This window comes from Eublepharis macularius, chromosome 3 (genome assembly GCF_028583425.1).
Source record: "Eublepharis macularius isolate TG4126 chromosome 3, MPM_Emac_v1.0, whole genome shotgun sequence".
Classification (NCBI taxonomy): domain Eukaryota; kingdom Metazoa; phylum Chordata; class Lepidosauria; order Squamata; family Eublepharidae; genus Eublepharis; species Eublepharis macularius.
Window position 1 is genome coordinate 171,787,974 of NC_072792.1, and position 22,036 is coordinate 171,810,009.

The 22,036-nt window shown below is 45.7% G+C and overlaps 1 protein-coding gene across 1 annotated transcript in view; it reads right to left on the reverse strand.

Moving 5' to 3' along the window:
- The window catches only part of LOC129326319 (autocrine proliferation repressor protein A-like), a 48,990-nt gene extending 27,810 nt beyond the window's left edge, over positions 1-21,180 (reverse strand). Inside the window, exons 1-4 of the mRNA XM_054974473.1 lie at positions 21,060-21,180; positions 20,416-20,508; positions 17,994-18,114; positions 13,210-13,294 (exon numbers count right to left, since the gene is read on the reverse strand). Coding sequence (XP_054830448.1) covers positions 13,210-13,294; positions 17,994-18,114; positions 20,416-20,508; positions 21,060-21,180 — 420 coding nt within the window. The remainder of the gene's footprint in view (positions 1-13,209; positions 13,295-17,993; positions 18,115-20,415; positions 20,509-21,059) is intronic.
- Positions 21,181-22,036: the final 856 nt, after the last annotated feature.

Genomic DNA, 22,036 nt, shown 5'->3' on the forward strand with positions numbered 1-22,036 from the left:
GTAAAAAAGCCCTCCTAAGTAATTCAGGTTTGCATAGCTGCTCGAAAGTGAAAAAAGAGTGGGAGATTATCATAGCAACTCATATATTTAGCAATCTTATTTAAATTGTATTTCCCACTGAATGATGGAAGTAATCCTGTCCTATCATAGGGCAATTACTGTGTGCCATGAATAGAAATGAGTGCTCCAATGACATCTTTTCTGCACTTTTTCCTCTTGAGAGAGGTACTAGACAAGGTTGTCCTCATTCTCCTTTTATTTTTGGAACCTCTGGCTTGTACTGTTAGACAAAATAGTAAGCTATACGGCTTTGCACATAGCTCTTTAGAATTTAAAATTATTTCATAGGCAGATGATCTTTTATTTTTTTTATCTCAGATCCAGCCTTCCGTGAGCTTCAGTAATAATTATGGGGATTTGTCAAATCAGCATTGGACAAAAAATCAGCATTGATGCCACTGGGAGACAATATATCAGAGAATGTATTTGCTGGTGGACATTTTTGCTCCTGCCCAGATGTCACTAATTTGGAGTATTGATCTCTAGAAATATTAATTATATGATTGTACTAAACTTTAGCAAGTTGATTACTGTTATGTCTTTGGACAGATAGGCAACTCTCAGTCATTATGGGGTAAAGTACATACACCCAAAATGAACATTATAACTAGAATTATATATGATTTATATGTGATTTTTTTCATATACCTTTTAGATATATTCATAAAATTAGTATTTTGTATCAGAAATTTAAATGGGGTTCGTCATCACCACGGATTTCTTTAAAGAAGATGCAACTTTCAAATAATGAAGGAGGATTTCTTTTTCTCTATCTTGTACAATAATTTGTACAAGTTAACAAATATTTGTATTTATTAATTTGTACAAATTATTGTGATTGCTCATCTCCATTGGATTATTCATCTTGGGCAGTCTTGGAGGCTTGTTGTTTGGAGCCACTCTTTAAATTGAATGCATTAGGGTCTACTAATGTTAGAATGGATCCTATTCCATCTCCATTTTCTCAGCTGAGGTCTAGACAGATGTATCAATTTTTGTTGAATAGCAATATTTACAATTGCAACATTTGTTGGTATTTAAATATGGTCCTGTAGCTTTGAGTGTTTCTGAATCATCCCCATTTCTGGAAACTGATTCTATCAACCCAGATAATGAAACTTATAATATTTGTTTATAAATTCTTTGTTTGGTAAGAAATATGATATATAGAGGCTCAGAAATAAACATAATAGCAAAGTTGATCATCCAGTTCTGCCAAAGTAGTTGGACACAGCTTTAAGCCTTATACCTGTTGCTTCTATGGATCTTAAGCTGTACCTTATTCAGCAAAAAAATATGTTTATGGTATATTGGACACCATGGCACATTTTTAGTAAAGGAATAATACAATGTCCAATTTGAGGAAAGATGACTTGAAGCCGATGCATCAATTTCTTGAGCTCTGTTTATGAGGCAACGTGAATCCTAGATTGTTTTCTTATCTCAGTTCATGCCACCCAGCCTGTTTGTCCACTTCAGATTCTGGGAAGAGAAACGCAGAACTCTGCATTCAGAACATAGCTGCCTAAGCACATTCCTTTATTTATCAACGAGCAAAATGCCAGAGGGAGAAGGTGGAGAAGGTGGCTGAGCTTTTTAACCCTGGTGGGTTATCAATACATTGCAAAGGACTTGTGTTTATTGGAGAACAACATGGAGACTATGCATCAGATGTGCAATGGGAGTTCTCTGCCTCCCCCCACTCCCACACCACCTTGTTCCTGCTCGCCATTTCTACTGGCAGCCAAAGCAGGTAGAGTGAAGGAATTTTGGTTTCTCCCCCTGCCTTTTTTAAATTTGAAAGTTGCCCAGCAAAGTTGTTAGCTCCATTGTTAAAATCTTGTTACTTACATGGCTGCACGAGTTTCACAGTGGAGGTATTAGCAGCTCCAAAGGGCAGTTTCCAAATATCAGAAGACCTGTTTCTTCCTACCTGCTTTGGTTGTAAGCTGAAAAGAGCTGGTGGATGTATGGAAGCCAGAAACAAGAGAACATGAAGCATAAGGAGAACTTCAAAACTTGCCTTATGAAGTCTGGGAAGGATGAGAAGGGGGAGTTCCTAAAAATAGCTTGTGTGTGTTTTCTTGATATCTCGAGGGTTTCTTCCCTGCCAGGTCCATGAGAAATGGTCTCTCTCTACAATGTCATTTCAGAAAAGAAATACTTTCCTTTGTTGCTGCCTGAGAGCCCAGCCAATGTCTCTCAATTTTTCACTGCCCATGAATAGGGATGTGCGTTTCGGCTTTCTGAATGCCGAAAGAAAGCCGAAACAAAAGTGTTTCGGCTTCTTTTGGGTCAGCCGAAACGTTTAGGAGAAAGCCGAAACGTTTCGGCTAGCCGAAAGAAAAAAAGCCGAAACGCTTCGGCTTCTTTCGGCTTTCTTTCAGCTTTTCAAAGGGAAAATGCCTCCGTCTTCCCGGACGTCTAGGGGAGGCATTTCCCCACCGAATCAGCCCAAAATTGGTGGGGAACTTCCTCTAACCCCTCTCTAAAACCTCCCCAAGTTTCAGACCGATTGGACTTTGGGGGGCCAAGTTATGGCCCCCCAAAGCAGGTCCCCCTATCCTCCCATAAGAAAGCGAAGGAGCAGCATATTGTTAGCATGCTGCTGCTCATCTTCTTCATTATTTCCTATGGGGAAAAATGAAGAAGCAGGCTTCCTTTGCCAGGGGTGGCATTTTGCATGCCACCTTACCCTCAAGGGCCCTTCTCCCACCCTTCCTCCCACCCCCCACCAAGGCTCAGCCTGCTCCCACTTGGGGGGGCCATTTCATGGCCTCCCCAAGTAGGTGCTCTGCTCTCATCTCTACCACTGACAGCTGGGGGAGGCTTGTCTTGCCAGGGGTGGCATTTTGCATGCAAAATGCCCCCCAGCCCTCAGGGGCCCTTCTCCCACCCCTCCTCCCACCCCCCACCAAGGCTCAGCCTGCTCCCACTTGGGGGGGGCCGTTTCATGGCCTCCCCAAGTAGGTCCTTTCAGCCCCTAAAGTCCACCCCTTACAGCCCCACACAAACCCAATCCCCCCCAGCTGCCACACACAGACCCAAATCCCCACATTATCCCCTCACAGACCCAAATCCACCCCCACCTGCCCCACACCCATAACCCCAGGAACAGGCTGGCAAAGGCCAGCCTTCTCCCTTTGTTCCCTATGCTGGGAACTTCTAAACTCTCTTTCCCTGGGCAATTCTGCACAGCCCAGGGGTGCCACAATGGTGGGCACACTTCTGAGTGCCAGCTGGTCCCTGTGAAAGAGCACCTGAACCACAGACACCCTCCCTCAAATTCCCCCACCACCTACAGAGATGGCTGGCCAGCCAGCCCCATTGTTCCCTATGATGGGAACCAACTGCACAACAAAGAATAAAACATGAACAACACAAAATAAAGTTTTTTAAAAATTATTTTCTCCCTTTCAAAGTACAAGTAGGCAAAGCATTATGACACATTACACCAGCAGTCCCCCACACAGAAAAATTAAAACACAACTCACTTAACATCAGAGAATCACAAAACACGATTCCTGTCAAAAACACTTTATTTCTTAAACAGCTTTAGGATACACAGCAGGGGGGCGCACCAAAGGGCATGGCAGCAGTATCTTACACAAAAATAACACAACTCACTCAACATCAGAGAATCACCCCAAAATATTGCTGTCAAAAGCACTTTATTTCCTTAACTGCTTTAGGTTACACAGTAGGAAGGCACAACAGGGCATGAAAGCAGTGTACTACATAAAAATAACACAACTCACTTCACATCGGAGAATCACACAAACACAACTGCTGTCAAAAACGGTGAAGTGGGTTGTATTATTTTGTGTAGTATACTTCTATCATGCCCTTTGGTGCAACCCCCTGCTGTGTATCCTAAAGCTGTTCAAGAAATAAAGTGTTTTTGACAGGAATTGTGCTTTTGTGATTCTCTGATGTTAAGTGAGTTGTGTTATTTTTGTGTAAGATACTGCTGCCATGCCCTTTGGTGTGCCCCCCTGCTGTGTAACCTAAAGCTGTTCAAGAAATAAAGTGTTTTTGACAGGAATCGTGTTTTGTGATTCTCTGAAGTTAAGTGAGTTGTGTTAATTTTTCTGTGTGGGGGACTGCTGGTGTAATGTGTCATAATGCTTTGCCTACTTGTACTTTGAAAGGGAGAAAATAATTTTTAAAAAACTTTATTTTGTGTTGTTCATGTTTTATTCTTTGTTGTGCAGTTGGTTCCCATCATAGGGAACAATGGGGCTGGCTGGCCAGCCATCTCTGTAGGTGGTGGGGGAATTTGAGGGAGGGTGTCTGTGGTTCAGGTGCTCTTTCACAGGGACCAGCTGGCACTCAGAAGTGTGCCCACCATTGTGGCACCCCTGGGCTGTGCAGAATTGCCCAGGGAAAGAGAGTTTAGAAGTTCCCAGCATAGGGAACAAAGGGAGAGGGCTGGCCTTTGCCAGCCTGTTCCTGGGGTTATGGGTGTGGGGCAGGTGGGGGTGGATTTGGGTCTGTGAGGGGCTAATGTGGGGATTTGGGTCTGTGTGTGGCAGCTGGGGGGGAATTGGGTTTGTGTGGGGCTGTAAGGGGTGGACTTTAGGGGCTGAGAAGACCTACTTGGGGAGGCCATGAAATGGCCCCCCCCAAGTGGGAGCAGGCTGAGCCTTGGTGGGGGGTGGGAGGAGGGGTGGGAGAAGGGCCCCTGAGGGCTGGGGGGCATTTTGCATGCAAAATGCCACCCCTGGCAAGACAAGCCTCCCCAAGCTGTCAGTGGTAGAGATTAGAGCACCTACTTGGGGAGGCCATGAAATGGCCCCCCCAAGTGGGAGCAGGCTGAGCCTTGGTGGGGGTGGGAGGAAGGGTGGGAGAAGGGCCCCTGAGGGTAAGGGGGCATTTTGCATGCCACCCCTGGCAAAGGAAGCCTGCTTCTTCATTTTTCCCCATAGGAAATAATGAAGAAGATGAGCAGCAGCATGCTAACAATATGCTGCTCCTTCGCTTTCTTATGGGAGGATAGGGGGACCTGCTTTGGGGGGCCATAACTTGGCCCCCCAAAGTCCAATCGGTCTGAAACTTGGGGAGGTTTTAGAGAGGGGTTAGAGGAAGTTCCCCACCAATTTTGGGCTGATTCGGTGGGGAAATGCCTCCCCCAGACGTCTGGGAAGACGGAGGCATTTTCCCATTGAAAAGCTGAAAGCCGAAAGCCGAAAGAAAGCCGAAACAAAGCTGAAAGCCGAAAGCCGAAACGGCTGGCCGTTTCGGCTTTCGGCTTATTCGAAAGAGATTCTTCTTTCGGCTTTCGGCTTTCGGCTTTAGCCGAAATTTTTTGGCTTGCACACCCCTACCCATGAACAAAGAATCACACTTTCAATATCTTTCTCACTAAGCTGTACATGGTGGCCTCCTTCCTTCCAATCCAAGAACTGTGAGAATGCAGACCCTTCCCGGTTGGCAGCTAAAGCTGCTGAGACTGGAGGCTGGGTTTGCTGCTCCAGAATGGGGAAAAGGCAGCCTGCTCTTTCCCAGCCATCCAGGCATAGGCCTGGGGGTGGATCCAAAGGCTTATAAGCCAGCTTTACCCCTCAGGCCCTTCAGTTGTCGCATTTGGCTCAGGTGGAGAGGTGTGCTTTTGCAGCTCTCCATGGAGCCAAGATGGCGGCAGATGGGCTCACTCTTGCTGAGTTCTGGGAGCGTCAGGCAACAGCGCAGAGGTGGCGGCGGTATTGGTGGTATCGGTGGTGGGAAGCGGCAGCACAGAGGACATTGGCCACAGCCACACCACACCGCTTTCAGAGCCAGCAGGCAGCTTCATTTTCAGGTGAGGGGCCTCGACCTGGCTTAGCGGCGGTGTGGGACAAACCAGCTGCTTCCACACCATGCCACTTCTGTACCCATGGCCTTTAGGGTGTGGGGCCCGGCCCAGCTTTGCATGGCTTTTGCAGCTGCTTTTCTTTCATTGGGCCCATATTCCCCCCTTTTATTGTTTTGCGCCCCAGGCATCAGGGCCTTGGGTGCCAGGGGGGTTGGAGGGTTGCCCACGCCGTGTTGTGGTGGCAAAAAAAAGGCAGTGAAGCAAGTGGGGATTGTGGTTGCCCACCTCCTTATTAGGGGCTTTGGTGGTGGCAGGGGTGGGGTGGTGAAGGGCTTTGGGGGGTCTGCTGGCCACATAAGCGCAGCTGTGCTGCCATCAGGTGGCAGAGGCTGGGGCCTTGAGGCCTACAGGCAAATTTCGAGGAATGTGTCCTCACCCCCTCCTATTTTTCTAATTGCTGCAGCTCGTGGGCCTATTTATAAAGGCCTTGGGGCCTGTAGCTGATGGAGGTACTCCTTGGAGTTCGAGCCTGGGTGTCTTTATATTATTGGGGAAGTCATAAAGAAGCAAAAGATAACTGGAAATAAAGAGGGAGTACTGAGGGATATTCTTTTTGAAGTGAATGTGCCAATACTGAAAAGGGGGAATGGAGAACTTTTTAGAAAAACAGACATCCTTTTTAGAGTAAACTCTTTGTAAGAAACATTTTAATGGATAGGCTGAGAACAAACATAAAAGAAAAAATATACATTTCATTATTTCTCCTATTGCATACAAATTTATCCCCAACCCACCCTTTCCCTCACCCCCATCAGACCTCCAACAGCGCTTATACCATATAATTCATATATTGTTCCCTCTACTTCTATTATTTTCCATAATGTTCAAAGGTAAAGTTACAATCAATACTAAATTGAGAGTAAACTTAAATTCCAAAAGGAACATTAAATTGCCAAGAGGGGCACAGGAGTGTTCTACAAAGAGAAGGACAAGAGGAATACCATCCAGAGAAATGAGAGATAAGGCTGTAAATACAAAAGGGAATGAGGCGAAGATATTTGTGGAGACATCTTGGAACACGAAGAAGAAGAGAAGAGAATACTACTTCCTGTCCTCATTATTGAATGATGATGCAATTACCTAGAAAAAAATAGACACAATTGGAAGTGAGGGTGGTCTTCACACCGCCAATTTGTTGAACTGAAGGAAAACATAGAATAAGAATCTAAATATTGCTCTAGAGATGGATGGAATGAAAACTGAAAAAAAGAAAATTATATCTCAGTGGGATGTAAATGGTTAGAATGAGAATGAAAATGTGTATTAGATCTAAATAAAGTAGACTTATAGTTATAATAGGAGGATTGCAATAAAAGGGAAATATAATTATGATTCTATAAGAAATGTGTATCCAGATGTATGGTATCTACATGAAGCAAGTATGTAATTGCTGAAGTAATCTGTATGAAGTTTAATTTGGAACAAAAACTAATAAAAATATATAATAATAAAAAAGAACCCTAGCTCTGTCCCAATCAAATCGAGCAGTGTGGTGGGCACCTACTTTGAATCTTAGCACTGTTCCCTCAGAGTCTCTCTCCGAGCCTTCCTCTCTGGCCAGAGACACAGGATATTTGAAGCCCTCTTCCTCCATGGAGTACACTACTCCTCTGATGGTAACTATATCCCAAATCCCACACTCTATTCCAACCCAGGACTCCAGTGTGTGAACCGTTTATTAGTCTCTTGTGTGTGTGTTTTCCCCTTTAAATAAAACTACTCTTTATTTCAAAGAACACCCATCTTGTCAGTTTCCTTGGGGAGGAGACCCCATAAAAATTGGTGGAGTATTCCGCTTGTTAGCCCTCCTGCATAGCCTTGCCGCTAATTCCCCCCAGTTGCTAGGAGACCAATTCCTGTAACGTTTTGTTATTTCCTATGTGGGTATTCCTGGGCCAGGGCTGGACTTTTCTATTGTCAGATCTCATCAAACTTGCAGCAGGGTATCTTCTGCCCCTAAGTTTCAAGCAAATTTGACAAAGCCTTTGAATTTTACAACCCCTGCGCAACCCTCCTTCCAGGCATTGTGGGTTTCCTCTCAGTGGGCCCGAATGGCTCTGCCCAAGGACACCATCACGGGGTGGATGGGGACTTCTCTCAGTTTGGGATGTGGATTATGGGAAAGAAGCATTTTACTCCTGCTGTCCAACCCATATCTTTCTTTCCCCTCTTATATTGTATTCAATGTCTTTATCAGTAATTACTCAAATGTCAGACGAAGAAAGTTTTATTAAGTATGAGAAAGGAAAAGAAAAAAAAAGCCATTTATGTAGTAAAATGATAACAGGAATAATTATAAAAGGTAACTTTGGCTAGTTATTTCCATAACATACTGGCAAGATAGAAGATGCATTTTACAATGCTACGGCCCCAGGGTGGAGAGCTACACAGATTTCCTCAAGCATCTGAGGAGAAGCTGGAATTTGAAATTTGACCCATTTGTGCAGCTTGGAATGGGCAACCTTGGCTCTGCTGCTTCATGGATCGTGTCATTCAAGGCAACTGAGGACCAAACGGGTGGGGTTGCCCATTGTGGTTGTGTATGGTCCATTTCAGAACAGAGCCACATTATGAGAGAAACTGTGTTCAGCAAGGTTTCCATTGTCTCCCTACACTGAATCCTGGATGTTTGCCCCAGTGGGGTCAATTGCAGCCTTGGAGGAGGGAGAATTGAGATGATAAAAATGTCAGTGAGGTAAGTGTGAAATTCTACCTCTTGAGTGCTATTTGTTAGCTTTGTATCTCATGTAGTTTGTCTCTTAGCAAAAATGGAAGACAGAAAAGACAGAGAAAACAGCCTCAGTGAAGAGCACTTTCAGTAGCATTTTGTGACACTGAGAGATCTCTGTCTTTTGGTGCTACACCTCTGAAGATGCCAGCCACAGCTGCTGGCGAAACGTCAGGAACTACAATGCCAAGACCACGGCAATACAGCCCGGAAAACCCACAACAACCATCGTTCTCCGGCCGTGAAAGCCTTCGACAATACATTTTTGTTCTTATTCATCTGGTTTATTTTCTGTAGTGAAGTTTTTCAGCTCTCTGATTCTCTCAGCCTTATGGTTGTCTATGCTCTGACAAAGGTCTATAGTGTCCTTGCTCTTATTTTGTGACTTTTTTAAAATCCCACCTGTTCTCCAGTGAACTCAGAGCAGTATGTATGGTCCAAGCCCCCCATTTTTATCTTTATGACAATCTTCTAAGATACATAAACTGAGAGAGAGCAATTCCCCCAAGCTAAAGCTGGGAGACGCGTGGCCCACTGAGGATTTGAAACTAGGGCTTCTCAATCTTAGTCTGATATTCTAGTGATGACATCACAGCTGTTTTAGAACTAAAGCAAGGCTATCTAACATTAGAGCTACATTGTCGGCACACTTCTACCTTGTACCTTTTCCTTTGTTGTACTACCTAAGTTCTAGAACCACCACCCAAATTCCTTTATGAAAAGCAAATTGCTTCATCGTTGTTTCTTGAAGGTTTTCAGACCAGTGTTCCATGGCATCCGTTGCAATTAGGACACGGGAAAGTGTCTGGAATGATGTGGATTTCTGATGTCAACACCAACTTCACACCACTTCCATCTCTTGGGAAAATGGCCTGTGAAGAAATTGTTATTCTGTTCAAAATGTAACCGTAGATAATTTGATAGCCTAGTAATTAAGTGGAGGAATGGACTAAAGACTCAGAAATCAGATTTGACTAAGCATCTTGCAAGCATGAAAGCTCTTTGGGTGTTCAGGCTTGATGGAAACATTGAACATTAAACACGAAAGTGAGATGGAGTTAGGTAAAGGGATAGTACTCTGTGATTATAAAGATGCAAAATTGTATTTTTGCTATGCCATTAGGAGCTTTGGGATAATTTGAGGACATAAACATTCATATGTGCATCTGATAGGCATAAAGTCCTACATCTGGACAGGGGAAAGAGGAGAGGAGAGTAAAAGAAACTACGACCCTACCTGAACGAAGAAGGCCCTCCATCCCTCTGCTGGAATTTCCAATTCCTTCTTATACTGACGACTTTTCTGCACAAAGATCAAAGAAGAGGAAGACAGGCAACATTTTTAGGAAGCTTAACCTGCAACAGGTTAACCTGCAAGCTCTAACCTGCAACACTACAACTAACTGCATGAATAAACCTCATATTTTAATAGCCAAGTGTGTACAATCCATGGATTTGGACCACCTCTATGCAAGGGAAATTTTCCTCCCAATTTTGAGCACCACAAGGTTTGTTGAAAAATCATAAACATTGAAAAAATGGAGGAGTAAAAAAAAACACAAAGAGAGATGATCTGTCTGCATTAACACCTCTTATTTCAGCCTTGATGCCAGGACCTTACCAACTGGCATGGAGGTGGGTGAGTTGATAGAGGGAAGGCACTGCTGTCTCCTCCCCTACAGCTGACAAAATGACCCCATGGGATCAAGGCAACAGCTGAGTGCTTACAACAGGTCAGTCATAGTTAAAAAAACCCAACCAGGCTGGAAATGGCATGCTGACGTTTGGAAGCCTCAGAACCTGTCTTTTGGGATAAAACAGGCTAGCTGCAGAAGGTTTGATACTACCTTGGAAACAGGACAGAGTACCTGGTTGTGAGGCTTGCCTCTCTGGTGTGGAGTGGAACTGAGACCCATAGTATGACTGTTGGGAAAGGGCAAGCTGGTGAGGAAGGGATCTTGTGTGTGTGAAAGGATCCATCCTGGTGCTAAGGCAGTGGAACCTGTTTGTAACCTCAGGTGTTGAATACAACTCAGACCACAGCCTGAAGCCATAACTTGCTTAAGTTTCAGCGCCTCAGCTGGGCTTCTCCAGCAACTGCTTCACTACCTGTGCTGCTGAACTATTCCTTTAAAACTGCCTTACTTAAATCAATCTTCTTTGTTGTTTTGTTCAACTTCCTGCTTCAGTGATCTCTGCACTGTCAATACACTGTAGAAAACTAACCTCTCAGCAGCAGCCTAAAGCCTTTGTGCCGCTTACTCTCAGGACATCTTGAAATTGCGGGGAAGGTATCTATTGCAGAACCAGCCAGGAGCCCCAAATTCATAACTGGCACTCTGTTTCCCCTCACTTACAAGAAGGGGTCTGCCACAGCAGCAAAAGTAAATTTCCAGTATTTTTTCTCAAAAGCTTTTTCAGTATCGAGTAAGAGAATAGTAACTTGATCACATCCCTTACTACTTAACTGCAACCATCGTAAGATTTTCTGAACCTTGTCCACCTCATATAAATCCTACCTGGTGCACATATATCCAAATTGTAATAAAAGTATCTCAGCAAGCATGTCAGTTAAGTTCTTTACACCTCCATTCATCGAAGGAATAGGCTGATCCAAAGATGCTAATTCTGGTTTGGGACTGGAAGTCACACAATGTTGCTCAATGTCATCCCTGTCCCCAAAGTGTTACGGGGGCCACCCCAACACATGCACATGTAGCACTGAGTTTGTGGGTAGCACTAGTATTGTTTCAAACATTACTTAGTCATTCACTCCAATCAAAGGCACAAAGCTTTGTCAGAATAAGTCTTCAATTGAACAATATGCCATGATCAACTTTTGGCATATATTAATTGAACTCAATAAACATACAAAAATCCCCACCCCTCAAAACAGCCACTGGAATATGTAGCCAGTTGCACTTACAGCCCTCTTAAAACACTTTTGCTTTGCAGTGGAAAAAAAAAGAATGAAGAACACACACACCATGATTGAGAAGTGGTCTGTCTAATGGAGTTGAGCATACGAACAGCTGGGAAGGTCTAAATGGACACTAGGGATCCCATTCCCGAGGTGGGGATGAGGAATCCCCTGTTTTCACCCGCTGCCCCCTACCTCCACTTACCTGGCCAGCGGGGGAGGGAGACACAGAAATGGGCCTCCCAGGCACGCTCTCAGGGTGATGCGATGACATCACAGACCTAATCACACTGCCCCAGGAGCTCTCCTGTGCTTCACCGTGGCCCCTTTTGAGGCCCAAATCAGCCTGCTGTGAAGCAGTTGTGCCCCCTACACCTACGTGGTAACATCACTGGAATTGATGTCACCGGAAGTGCCGTCACCACTCAGCTGTGGGACTGCACACAAACAGCATGCATGAGTAAAGAGTACAGAAAGCAAGAAGAAGATAAGAGCCAGATCCCCCCTCCCACTGGCAGGGTAAGGGGACATTGCAACTAGAGATGGGCATGACCTGCATTATGATAAAAAAAACCCCACGATAATGGCGTTCACGCAGTCAGGACCTGATGGATCGTTGTCTTCCATGGCAAATGATCCAGCGGTCGGGAGGGGGCTGGACCGGGTGATCGTGATAGGATCGGGAAGCTAGACATTCAGGCGCCAACAATCTATTCCCCTGGCAATGGAGGCAGGGGAATGCCTGAGCTCTGTTTGAAACTTGATAATATTTCCCCTAGCGAGGAAAAGCAAACAGTTGTGAGTGAAAAGGTGGCTTCCTGAGAAAAATATAAGCAAAGTGATTGGGAGAGGAAGGGGTTAAGACTTAAGAGAGAGAGAAAACAAAACCCCCTGGCTTTGAGCGTGGCTATCAGCAGAAGCTGTTTGAGCGCGGCTATCAGCAGAACACTGAAAAGAGATCTCTTCTCAGTGTTAACTCTTTCAGCGCACTGAATGAAAACAGCAGAAGCTGTTTTGCACTCCTCTCCTGAGTTCATTCAGTGTGTTGAAAGAGTTAACACTGAGAAGAGATCTCTCCTCCTGACTGAGTTCATTCAGTGCATTTTGGAAGACTGGCTGCTTGCTTTTAAAATCGGGTGGGGAGGAATGGAGGATTCTATCCCTGTTGTTTCTTAAAAGCTGGCTGAAACTTGTTGACGGGGTGTCTCTCTCTCTCTCTCTATTTGGAGAGGCAGGGATGGGTTAAAAACTTCCCCCCCCTCTGCTCTAAGTGCGTGTGTGTGTGTGTGAGAAAACGTCCCCTCCCTGAGGGGAGGTGGCTCGTTGCCGGGTTAAAAACTTTTTTTCCCCTCTGCCCCTCTGTGTGTGTGGGGGTGGGTGGGTTGCCCCTCCGCTTTGGCCTCCCCGATCCCAGATCGGAAATGGGACTTGATCGGAGTGAATCGGAGATCTGGGGTTGTCACCAGCACAGATCCACGATTAGATTGATCGGTATTTTTTTTTTATTGTACCCATGTCTAATTGCAACCCTAGTGGAAACATAAACCACTGGGAGAGAGAGCCTTTAAGTTTCATCCCCACATTCTCTTTTATATAGCAACTATTTATTCCTCAATCACTAAACCATGTCAAGAAAAAGACACTCACCACATGATCAACATTGGTCTTGGTCCATTTAACAACGTTGTTTCGAAAAGTATTTCCAGCTCCTATCCTCATTCTGAAGTCTCGCCTAGGAATATTAAAGCAGAATGGGATGTGTGCTATCTGCTGAGAAAAATCTCTGTCAGAGACCAAGTATCTACCGCACTTCAATGTGGGTGGAAGAACCTTACCTGGTGCCTCCAACAGTGTCGGCATGGTAAGAGAAAATTTCATAGGGTTCTGGGGATGAATTGAAATAGATGATTCCAGTGGAATTTGTCTAGAGAAAGCAAAAGATGTTAGTGAGGACAAATGAAGCCAAAGATACTTCCACTTCATAGAATCTCAGACTTGTGGCTCTGTGGTCTGGTGTTTTGAGTACTGGACTCAGGGAGGCCCAGATTTAAAGCCTCATTCGGTTATGAAGTTCATTTGGGTGCTCTTGGGCCAGTAACATAGTTATGAGGAGGGAATGTCTTTTTCTGACATTCACCATCATCCTGAAGCAGGAGGCCAATTGTCAGACATCTCCTTTTATTTTCTCATTTGTGTGCCTGCCACAAAGAACAGAGCTTACACTAGAAAGGGCATGGGAGTGGGAGGTTTCTTGAGGTAACACCACCCAGGCTCCTCTTCCCTTTCTCATAGGATCGTTATTGTGAGGATAATTTGGCCCACCTGGATGACAGCACCGCAGCTTGGACAGGGGCCACATTTGCAGCCCCAGAAGAAGAAGGAAAGGCAGTTGGGCCTTCCCTAGGTATCCAAGGGCTTTGCTGGATGGGTGGAGCCAAAGGCATATTTGCTTGCTCCACCCTTCCCCAGCATACAGTTGTCTTTGTTGCTCGTCCTGAGCAGATCACACTTCAAGCTGAGCTCCTCTGCGGCTGGTTTTATTGGAGGCCCTCAGGTCTAGGCAGCAGTAGCTGCATTGGAGAAGCTGTGCTATTCCCCTGCTTGCCACCTTCAACTCCAGCTTGCTACCTTCAAACTCCAGGTTGAGAGCCAGGGCCCAGCGCCAGGCTCAGTGGTTTGGTAGAGATTTTTTTGCCCTCATGTCGTCTCATAGAGCATGCCCCCTTTCACTACAGGCTCATGCAGGCTTGCACCACCCAGGCAAGTAGTGGTCTGATGCTTTGAAGGGAGGTGTGGACATCTGCCTCACATCCCAGTCATTCACCAGAGGGGTGATGACCTTGGCTCACAGGGCACCGCCCTTTCCTTACAGGCCCACACAGTCCTGCATTGCCCAGGCAAATAGTGGCCTGATGATTGGAGGGGAGGTGTGGTCCTCAGCCTGACCTGCTCATCTTTCGCCTGGAGGGTGTTGACCTTGAATTACAGGGCACGGCCTTTTCCTTACAGGCTCACACAGGCTTGTACTGCCAAGGCAAGTAGTGGCCTGATGATTGGAGGGGAGGTGTGGTCCTTGGCCTCACGTGCTGGTCTTTCGCCTGGAGGGTGTTGACCTGGGATTACAGGGCATGGCCCTTTCCTTACTGGCTGACACAGCCTTGCAGTGCCCAGGAAAGTAGTGGCCTGATGGTTCTAGGGGAGGTGCAGTCCTCCGCCTCCTGTTTTGGCCATTCACTTGAATGGTAATTACTTTGGCTTTTGGGGAGGGCTGAGGCATTATTGGTTGAATTCACCAAACTCTAGAGAGGTGATGGGGTCTACCTATCGGTTGCTGGCTATAACATATTCCTGAATGATTTACGGCGGGGGCTCAGGTTGGCCATAAGCCACCTGTGGGGGCACAAGGGCCTAAGCAGAGGCTTGGCTGTAGCAATGGCAGGTTAGGATGGGAAAATGAGTGGGACGGTGACCCCCCTTGGCGCACCCCCATTGGTGGTGAATTACAGTCTTTTAGGAGTGACTGGTGGGCTCCACGGCAGCCAGTTGCACGAGCAGACTGCCACGTGGCTCCCTTGTACAAGTAAGGCCCTTCTGCTGTATGGCAAGGAGCTGCAGGCTTGGAGGGGGAACCATTTGCCTGGCCGGCCATGTCCCAGCCATGATTTGTATGGCTCACCCCCGTGGCAGTGGGGGATCACCCAGACAGGTCAAGATGGAGGTCATGGGTGACCCCCAGGGTTGACCGGTACTGCTAGTTAGTTAGATCCCTTGCCGTATTGACAGTTTATGTTGAAATTAATAAAGTGGCCCAATTTTATACCCAAGTTTTGTGTCTGCCTTTTATTTCGACTGGGGGAGGGGGGGCAAAATGGAAGACAGAAGAACAATGTCAGCCATTTGGGGCCCATGTTGGGGGACAAGGCCAGCACAGGTAGGGAGGGTGGAAAATTTTATTTATTTATTTATTTATTTATTTATTTATTTATTCAATTTATATACCGCCCATCCCCAGGGGCTCTGGGCGGTGAACAGTTAAAATCGATAAAAACAAAAACTAAAATCAATATACAAATAATAAAACAAATTAACAAGGTGCAGTGGTGGGGAGAACCTTCCCCACCCCAAAGGTGGGAGGCCGACATGGCACCACCCCCTTCAATCACCAAATGCCTGGCGGAACAGCTCTGTCTTACAGGCCCGGCGGAACGATAATATGTCCTGCTGGGCCCGGGTTTCCATTGACAGGGCGTTCCACCAGGCTGGGGCCAGGACTGAAAAGGCCCTGGCCCTGGTTGAAGCGAGGCGGGCTTCCTTAGGGCCGGGGACCACAAGTAAATATTTATTCGCTGATCGGAGCGATCTCCGTGGAACGTACAGGGAGAGGCGGTCCCGAAGATATGCCGGTCCCAACCCACTCAGGGCTTTAAAGGTAGGAACCAACACTTTGAACCTGATTCAGAATTCAACCGGAAGCCAGTGCAGCTGGCACAGGACAGGTGTGATGTGTGACTGGTAAGGTGTACCAGTCAGGACCCGTGCTGCCGCATTCTGGACCAGTTATAGTTTCCGGATCAGGCCCAGGGGTAGCCCAGCGTAGAGTGAGTTACAGTAATCTAGCCTGGAGGTGACCGTTGCATGGATCACTGTAGCCAGGTCCTGGGGTGTCAGGTAGGGGGCAAGTTGCCTGATTTGACGAAGATGGAAAAATGCAGACTTGGCAACTGCCGTGACCTGGGCCTCCATCAATAGGGAGGCATCCAGGAGCACACCCAGACTCTTTACCACTGGCAACCAGTGGTGTCCCATCCAGGGCAGGGAGCTGGATCCCAACATCTGGCAGCCCCTGTCCCAGCTGCAGGACCTCCGTCTTCACTGGGTTCAATTTCAGCCTGCTCTGTTTCAACCATGCCGTCACAGCCTCCAAAGCTCTGGCCAGATTGTCTGGGGCCGTGTCTGGCTGGCCGTCCATCAACAGAAAAAGTTGGGTGTCATCCGCGTATTGATGACAAAGAGACAACTTCAAACATCACTTCCCAATAGCACCGAAATGGGAGCATCAGATGGAAATTACAAAGCAAGTTGCTGATTCCTGTCTACTCCTTTCATGGGATGACTATCAGGGTATGTACCCTTTTCTTACCATTGTTTTCTGCCAAGAGACTGAGGGACGTTTATGATTAGATCTAATCCGTCTATAGAAAACGAGGATTGGATTTAATAACGTTGATGAACCCTGAAATCTGCAATCAATATTTGGGATGATGCTGGAAAGGAAAAGGAAGAATACTGTGAAACACCCTGATTGCAGAGATTCATGCACAAACTTTTTGTCCAGAAAGTAAGGGTTTGGGGTTTGAACTTCTCATGACTCCTCGGAAAAGCATACCATGAGTTGCCACACAAAAATAAATGTTTTTTTTAAATCCCAATTAAACCTTTGTATGAAATAAAAGATATTTTCTATTAAGAATGGAATGTTCTGCAACACTGGTGGATAACAACAAACAGGAACCCCTCCTGAGCTAGCTTTGGAAAATAAAAGTGCTTTTTATCAGTGTTCATGGTAACTTCAAATGAGAGGAGAAAAATGTGGGCTGCATAAGACCCAAAGTGCCAATCCCCATTGCACTGCTCATTGGAATATTAATAGATCATATTCCAATCACAAGAGCAGTCAGAGGGAGAGGGGAAGAATAAATCCATTTTAACATGGTTGTGCAATCTTTTCTCATTCTTACTCCCTCCCAGTTTCAGTACCTATAGTTCTGGCCAACTGGTAGAGCTTCTTCATGTGTTGCAAAGTCCCCCTGAACTGCCAGCAGGCATGACCTTGCTTAGACCTTAATTTCCAGTTATGCGTGGGCCATACTGGGGATCAGTACTGTGGTGCATTGGAACATAATCCTCCCCCTACCATTTCCCCAAATTAAAAAGATCTAGGGAGATTCTACTGGCCCCATTAGGAAACCTATATGTGGTACATTGGTACACATAGGTTTATCTAACAGGGCCAATAACAGTTCCCCAGGCATGTCTCTAAGGAAAATCACACGCAGGCAGAGTAGGGGCTTAAAACCCTCTCCCTCCAATCCCAATATGAATTGGGCTTCCATTTGCCCAATTATTCCTTTCTGAACACAGAATTGCCAACACAAATTCCACACAGGAAGTTTTAATTGGGCTAAAATCTTCAGTGAACTACACTAGCACACCAGAGGTATTGCTTTTATGTGGGTGGATTAATTGACATCATAAATGGACTTGCTGGGCACCATCTTAAATATGCTGCTTCCTTAAAAATTAATATTGAACCAAAACCAGTGACAATGCTTCTGCTTTGTGGAGAAATTTCCCATTCTCCTTCTCCATGGGGAATAAGAAAAAATGTTGGCCGTCAGAAGGTAAAATTCACTTTTGGAGTACAGACTCACTGGAGATGCTTCTCTCCTTCTAGGTAGGGAAAGTAATAACGGGAGTTGTCAGGCATGGAGACTTCATCCCCCGGAGCAAGGATTATGAACTTGGATACGTTTGTGAACCGCTCATTGTATGCTGGAAAGGGAAAATGCAAAGGTTATTATCATGGCAGGTGCATGAAAGTCCCACTCTGAGCCTAAAATCTGTTGAGAAGAATGGAAAGAGCCACTGCAATACACAGGAGAAGTGCTGCTCTTTCCATCACAGATGGATTTCAACCAGCGCTTTTAAAATTCGTTCTCCCACTGCACTCTCCCTCCCACTGTGCTTATTGACAAGGATAGCATTTGCTCACCCAGTGGGTCCAAATGAGAAGCCAGAAGACTGAAACGGGGGTGGTCCAACTCTTGGGTTATATTCATCTCATAGAAGGCTCTTAGCCTATAAGACCAGCCACAATATGCTCGGTATTGGTGGTGGAAACTCTGCACAAAATTGGAATTATGAGAGTTGGGCACCTGTCCTAGGAGAAGGCAGACAATATTTCTGGAAGGAACATAACCTTTTTCAATAACAGTGGGGAGCTATCAGTCACAAAATGGCAGCTTGGTTGGCAGAAATAGTTAGAAAATAGTGGCTCAATGGTTGGGGCCAGTCACAAAATAACAGCTTGCACAAAATTTACAGCAATTCAGAGTCACTGATGGGAAGAGAAAAATAATTTGCAGGGGTGTGTACAACCCCCTCAACAAATCTGGGAAACCTGCATCCATGTTTCAGGGATTCTCCCCCCTCCTCCCCATATTGGGTATTTCTGAAATCTGGCAAAGATTCTCTGGTTCAGTTAAGACAGATCAGAGAATCCCAGATTTATTTGGTCATTATTCCCTAAGGGGGAAATTATCTGGAAGCTCTATGGGATATGGGGGTGAAATTTTTCAAAAGGACTCCATCAAATTTTTTTGGGAACCAATTCCAGACTGTCCTCTAATGACCCTACAAGTTTCAGGAAGATTGGACCCTGGGGTCCAATTCTATGGGCCCCTGAAGAAGGTGCCCTCCAGACACTTTCCAGTATTTCCTAAAAAGGAAACATTTCCAAGGAGGCTCTGAGGCAAAAAGACACAGGGTCAAGACTGGAAGTGGCCAAAGAAAGACTCCCAAATACCATAGGAAGCCCTACATTACTAAACTGAAGGAGGAAATGGATGGAATTCTCCCAGAAACAAAATGAATCAAGAGGACCAACATCAAACCAAAGAATCATGTCACAATAGAGAATTCCACCCGAACCATATTGAAGCAAGGGGCACTGTTGCAACTTAGCCCCGAGTAACTCACAGGAGCCAAGCAGACCTCCTACACTGGTCAGCCACTCATTTCCCCCCTCCCTGCCTCACTCCTCCTGCCTCTGCCTCACTTCCCCTCTCCCTCCTTCCCCTCCCTGCTTGGAAAAAAAGTGGAAGAAGCCCAGGAAGGAGTTAACCAGAGGCTGAGGCAACATTTCCCAGATTTACCCAGATTTATCCAAGAGTCTAGATCTGGTTTCCTAGATCCAGGATTCTCTGATTTGGTTCGAGAAGTTTTGATATACTGATTCTGCAAAAATCCAGGCAGATTACACACCCCTAATGATTTGAATTCAGCTACATTTCACATGCTGCCTAGTCACAGGAACACTCAGTGGCATTAATTAATCAGTGGCCACTCATTGTGCTGCCAATGTGCAAGCATGAGAAAAAATCGGTGATCTGATTTAGAAAACTCAGTTAACACAAACATGCTCAGGTTTGGTGTGCAAAATGTGTAAGGGGAAAATACTTGTGAGATGAACAGTATTACTTTTCGCAGAATACCCAAGATAATAGATTGTGCAATCCACTGAAATAGACTGAAATGACTGAAATGGACTTAGACCGTACAACTGCACTGTCATACAATCAAATATGGAAAACAGCTTTTTGGAGAAGATAGTGAGGGGGAAAGTGTGGGACAGCCATGGAAGAGCAGTGAGAACATGAATGTGACCAAAGATTTGCTTTATATTTTTTTAATGGACACAAACAATTTTATGAAGGTTTAAGTGCTGCTTCTTGCTACTTGTCATTAAGCTGAAATTTGTATATATGTGCTTCATGGGAATACTTGACTGAAAGTTGAATGTCACCTCTGTGAGGTTGAGAAAATCCATGCCAATGGGAATAATTGCATCAACTCTGCTGTCGACTGCTGCAGTCAGCCAAGTGATCCATCCATCCTGCAGGGTGGAGAAAGCAGACGGAGTAAAAATTAAAGGGTGGAGGGGAGAAGAGAAACAGTTTACACAGCAACTACTTGAATCTCAGAGCATGGCGCTTGGGAGGGATGATGCACATACAAGCAGCAATACAGCCAAGAGAGAATGAACAACGTGCTCAGTAAGGCCCTCCTACTTACCATGGAAATACCTGTCAGTGTGAACCGTGTGATGTTTTTCTTCATTGTTTTCATTACGTAGTGTGTGATCGTGTCCATGGCTCTCACGGTGGCCTGCAGAGACAAAATGAGAGAATAGCTTCCTCATGAGGAGCAGATGATGCTTATGTAGAGGTCGCCTAGATGGAAGAAGTAGAAAAGAGAAACAGTGCAGTAGCACCTATAAAATGTGAGGATTACCTTGACCATTGGGAATTGCACAAGCCAGTGTGGTGGTGCAGCTGGATCATTCATAAACTTCCACCAGGAATATGCAAATATATCCAGTCCTTCAATATTCTCACGTCCTAAAGGATGTTTCTGGAACAAAAGAAATGAGAGGGACACAGAAGGTAGATCACCTTTGCCAAAAGAAATGGGCCTTTCCTTAATGAATATTTAAAGGGATATTGGTCCCTCCCTCCGGTGGACTTTCATCAGAAATGCAGTTTCCAGCTAACCCAGCTTTAATTCTGTTTTGTATTGAAATGAAAAGCCTGCCCCATTGTAACATTGTGGTTAGGGGGATTCTGCCGCAGAGGAAGAGTGCTGCCTATCGGGGAATCTACTGACTGGATTCAGGGACGGAGGGAAATTTCTGTACAGAGAAGCCCTTCAGTACTTACATAAAAGGTCAGTGGCTGGAAGGGAACCTGCCTCAGCACTGCTACGATCCTGCAGAGAGACAACAGTCACTTCCCTTGTGAACATGAAAGGAGCTCTCAACCTGTTGACTTTAGAAGCCATGTCAATAAAAGATAGTCGGGGACAACCTGAAGTGACATGGAACAATATCAATTGATCCCTACCCTTGGATAATTTTATAGCTATCAGGTATCTGTTTTCACTACTGGATAGTAGAGTGTAGGACTGGATAAAATTGCTCATCCATGACATTTATATTCATGGGAGGGTGGCCGAGGTGGAGCCAGGGTTCCCAGTCTCTGGGGAAGAGGGAGACATGAAAGTGGGACACGGTCAAAGTGGAGAAGGCCACAGAGATACAGAAATGCTCAGTGCTCTTCTAATCTATGTCACATCCCGAGATATGCAGGTGTTGGAGCTAAGGAAGTAAACCCACCTTTGACACTGATGTTGTGCAATTCCAGGTCTATAAACAATAAGACCAGAACACTGCAGGATACTTTTTCAGCAGCTAATATGGACCTGGGTAAGGGAAGGTGAAACGGTCGCCTTGGGTGAACTGACCCCCCCCCCCCCGGATATTTGGTCCTTCATCAGTCTCAAATGAAGGGCTGGGGAGGGGGGCATGGCAATCCTCATCCAAGAGGCTTTCTCCTTCAAGCCGCTCCCCACCCCTGAGATCTCTGGCATTGATTGTTTGGGCCTAGTGTGGAATGCCAAAGAAAGTTTGGCTATCTGCTTGGTGTACCGACTGCCCAGTGAATCAGAAGATACCCTGCTGCACCTGTTAGAGGTGGTGGCGGGCCTGAATGTCCCCCACAGTAGCATGCAAGCTAGCAATCTCAACTGAAGTGGTAGAACATCCTTGAGCCATGGCCCCCTTGCAATGGACTGCCATTGCAGGAATGGCTATCCTTCAGAATCTCAGCATTGGCAGATCCCTGGAGCCAGCAACCAT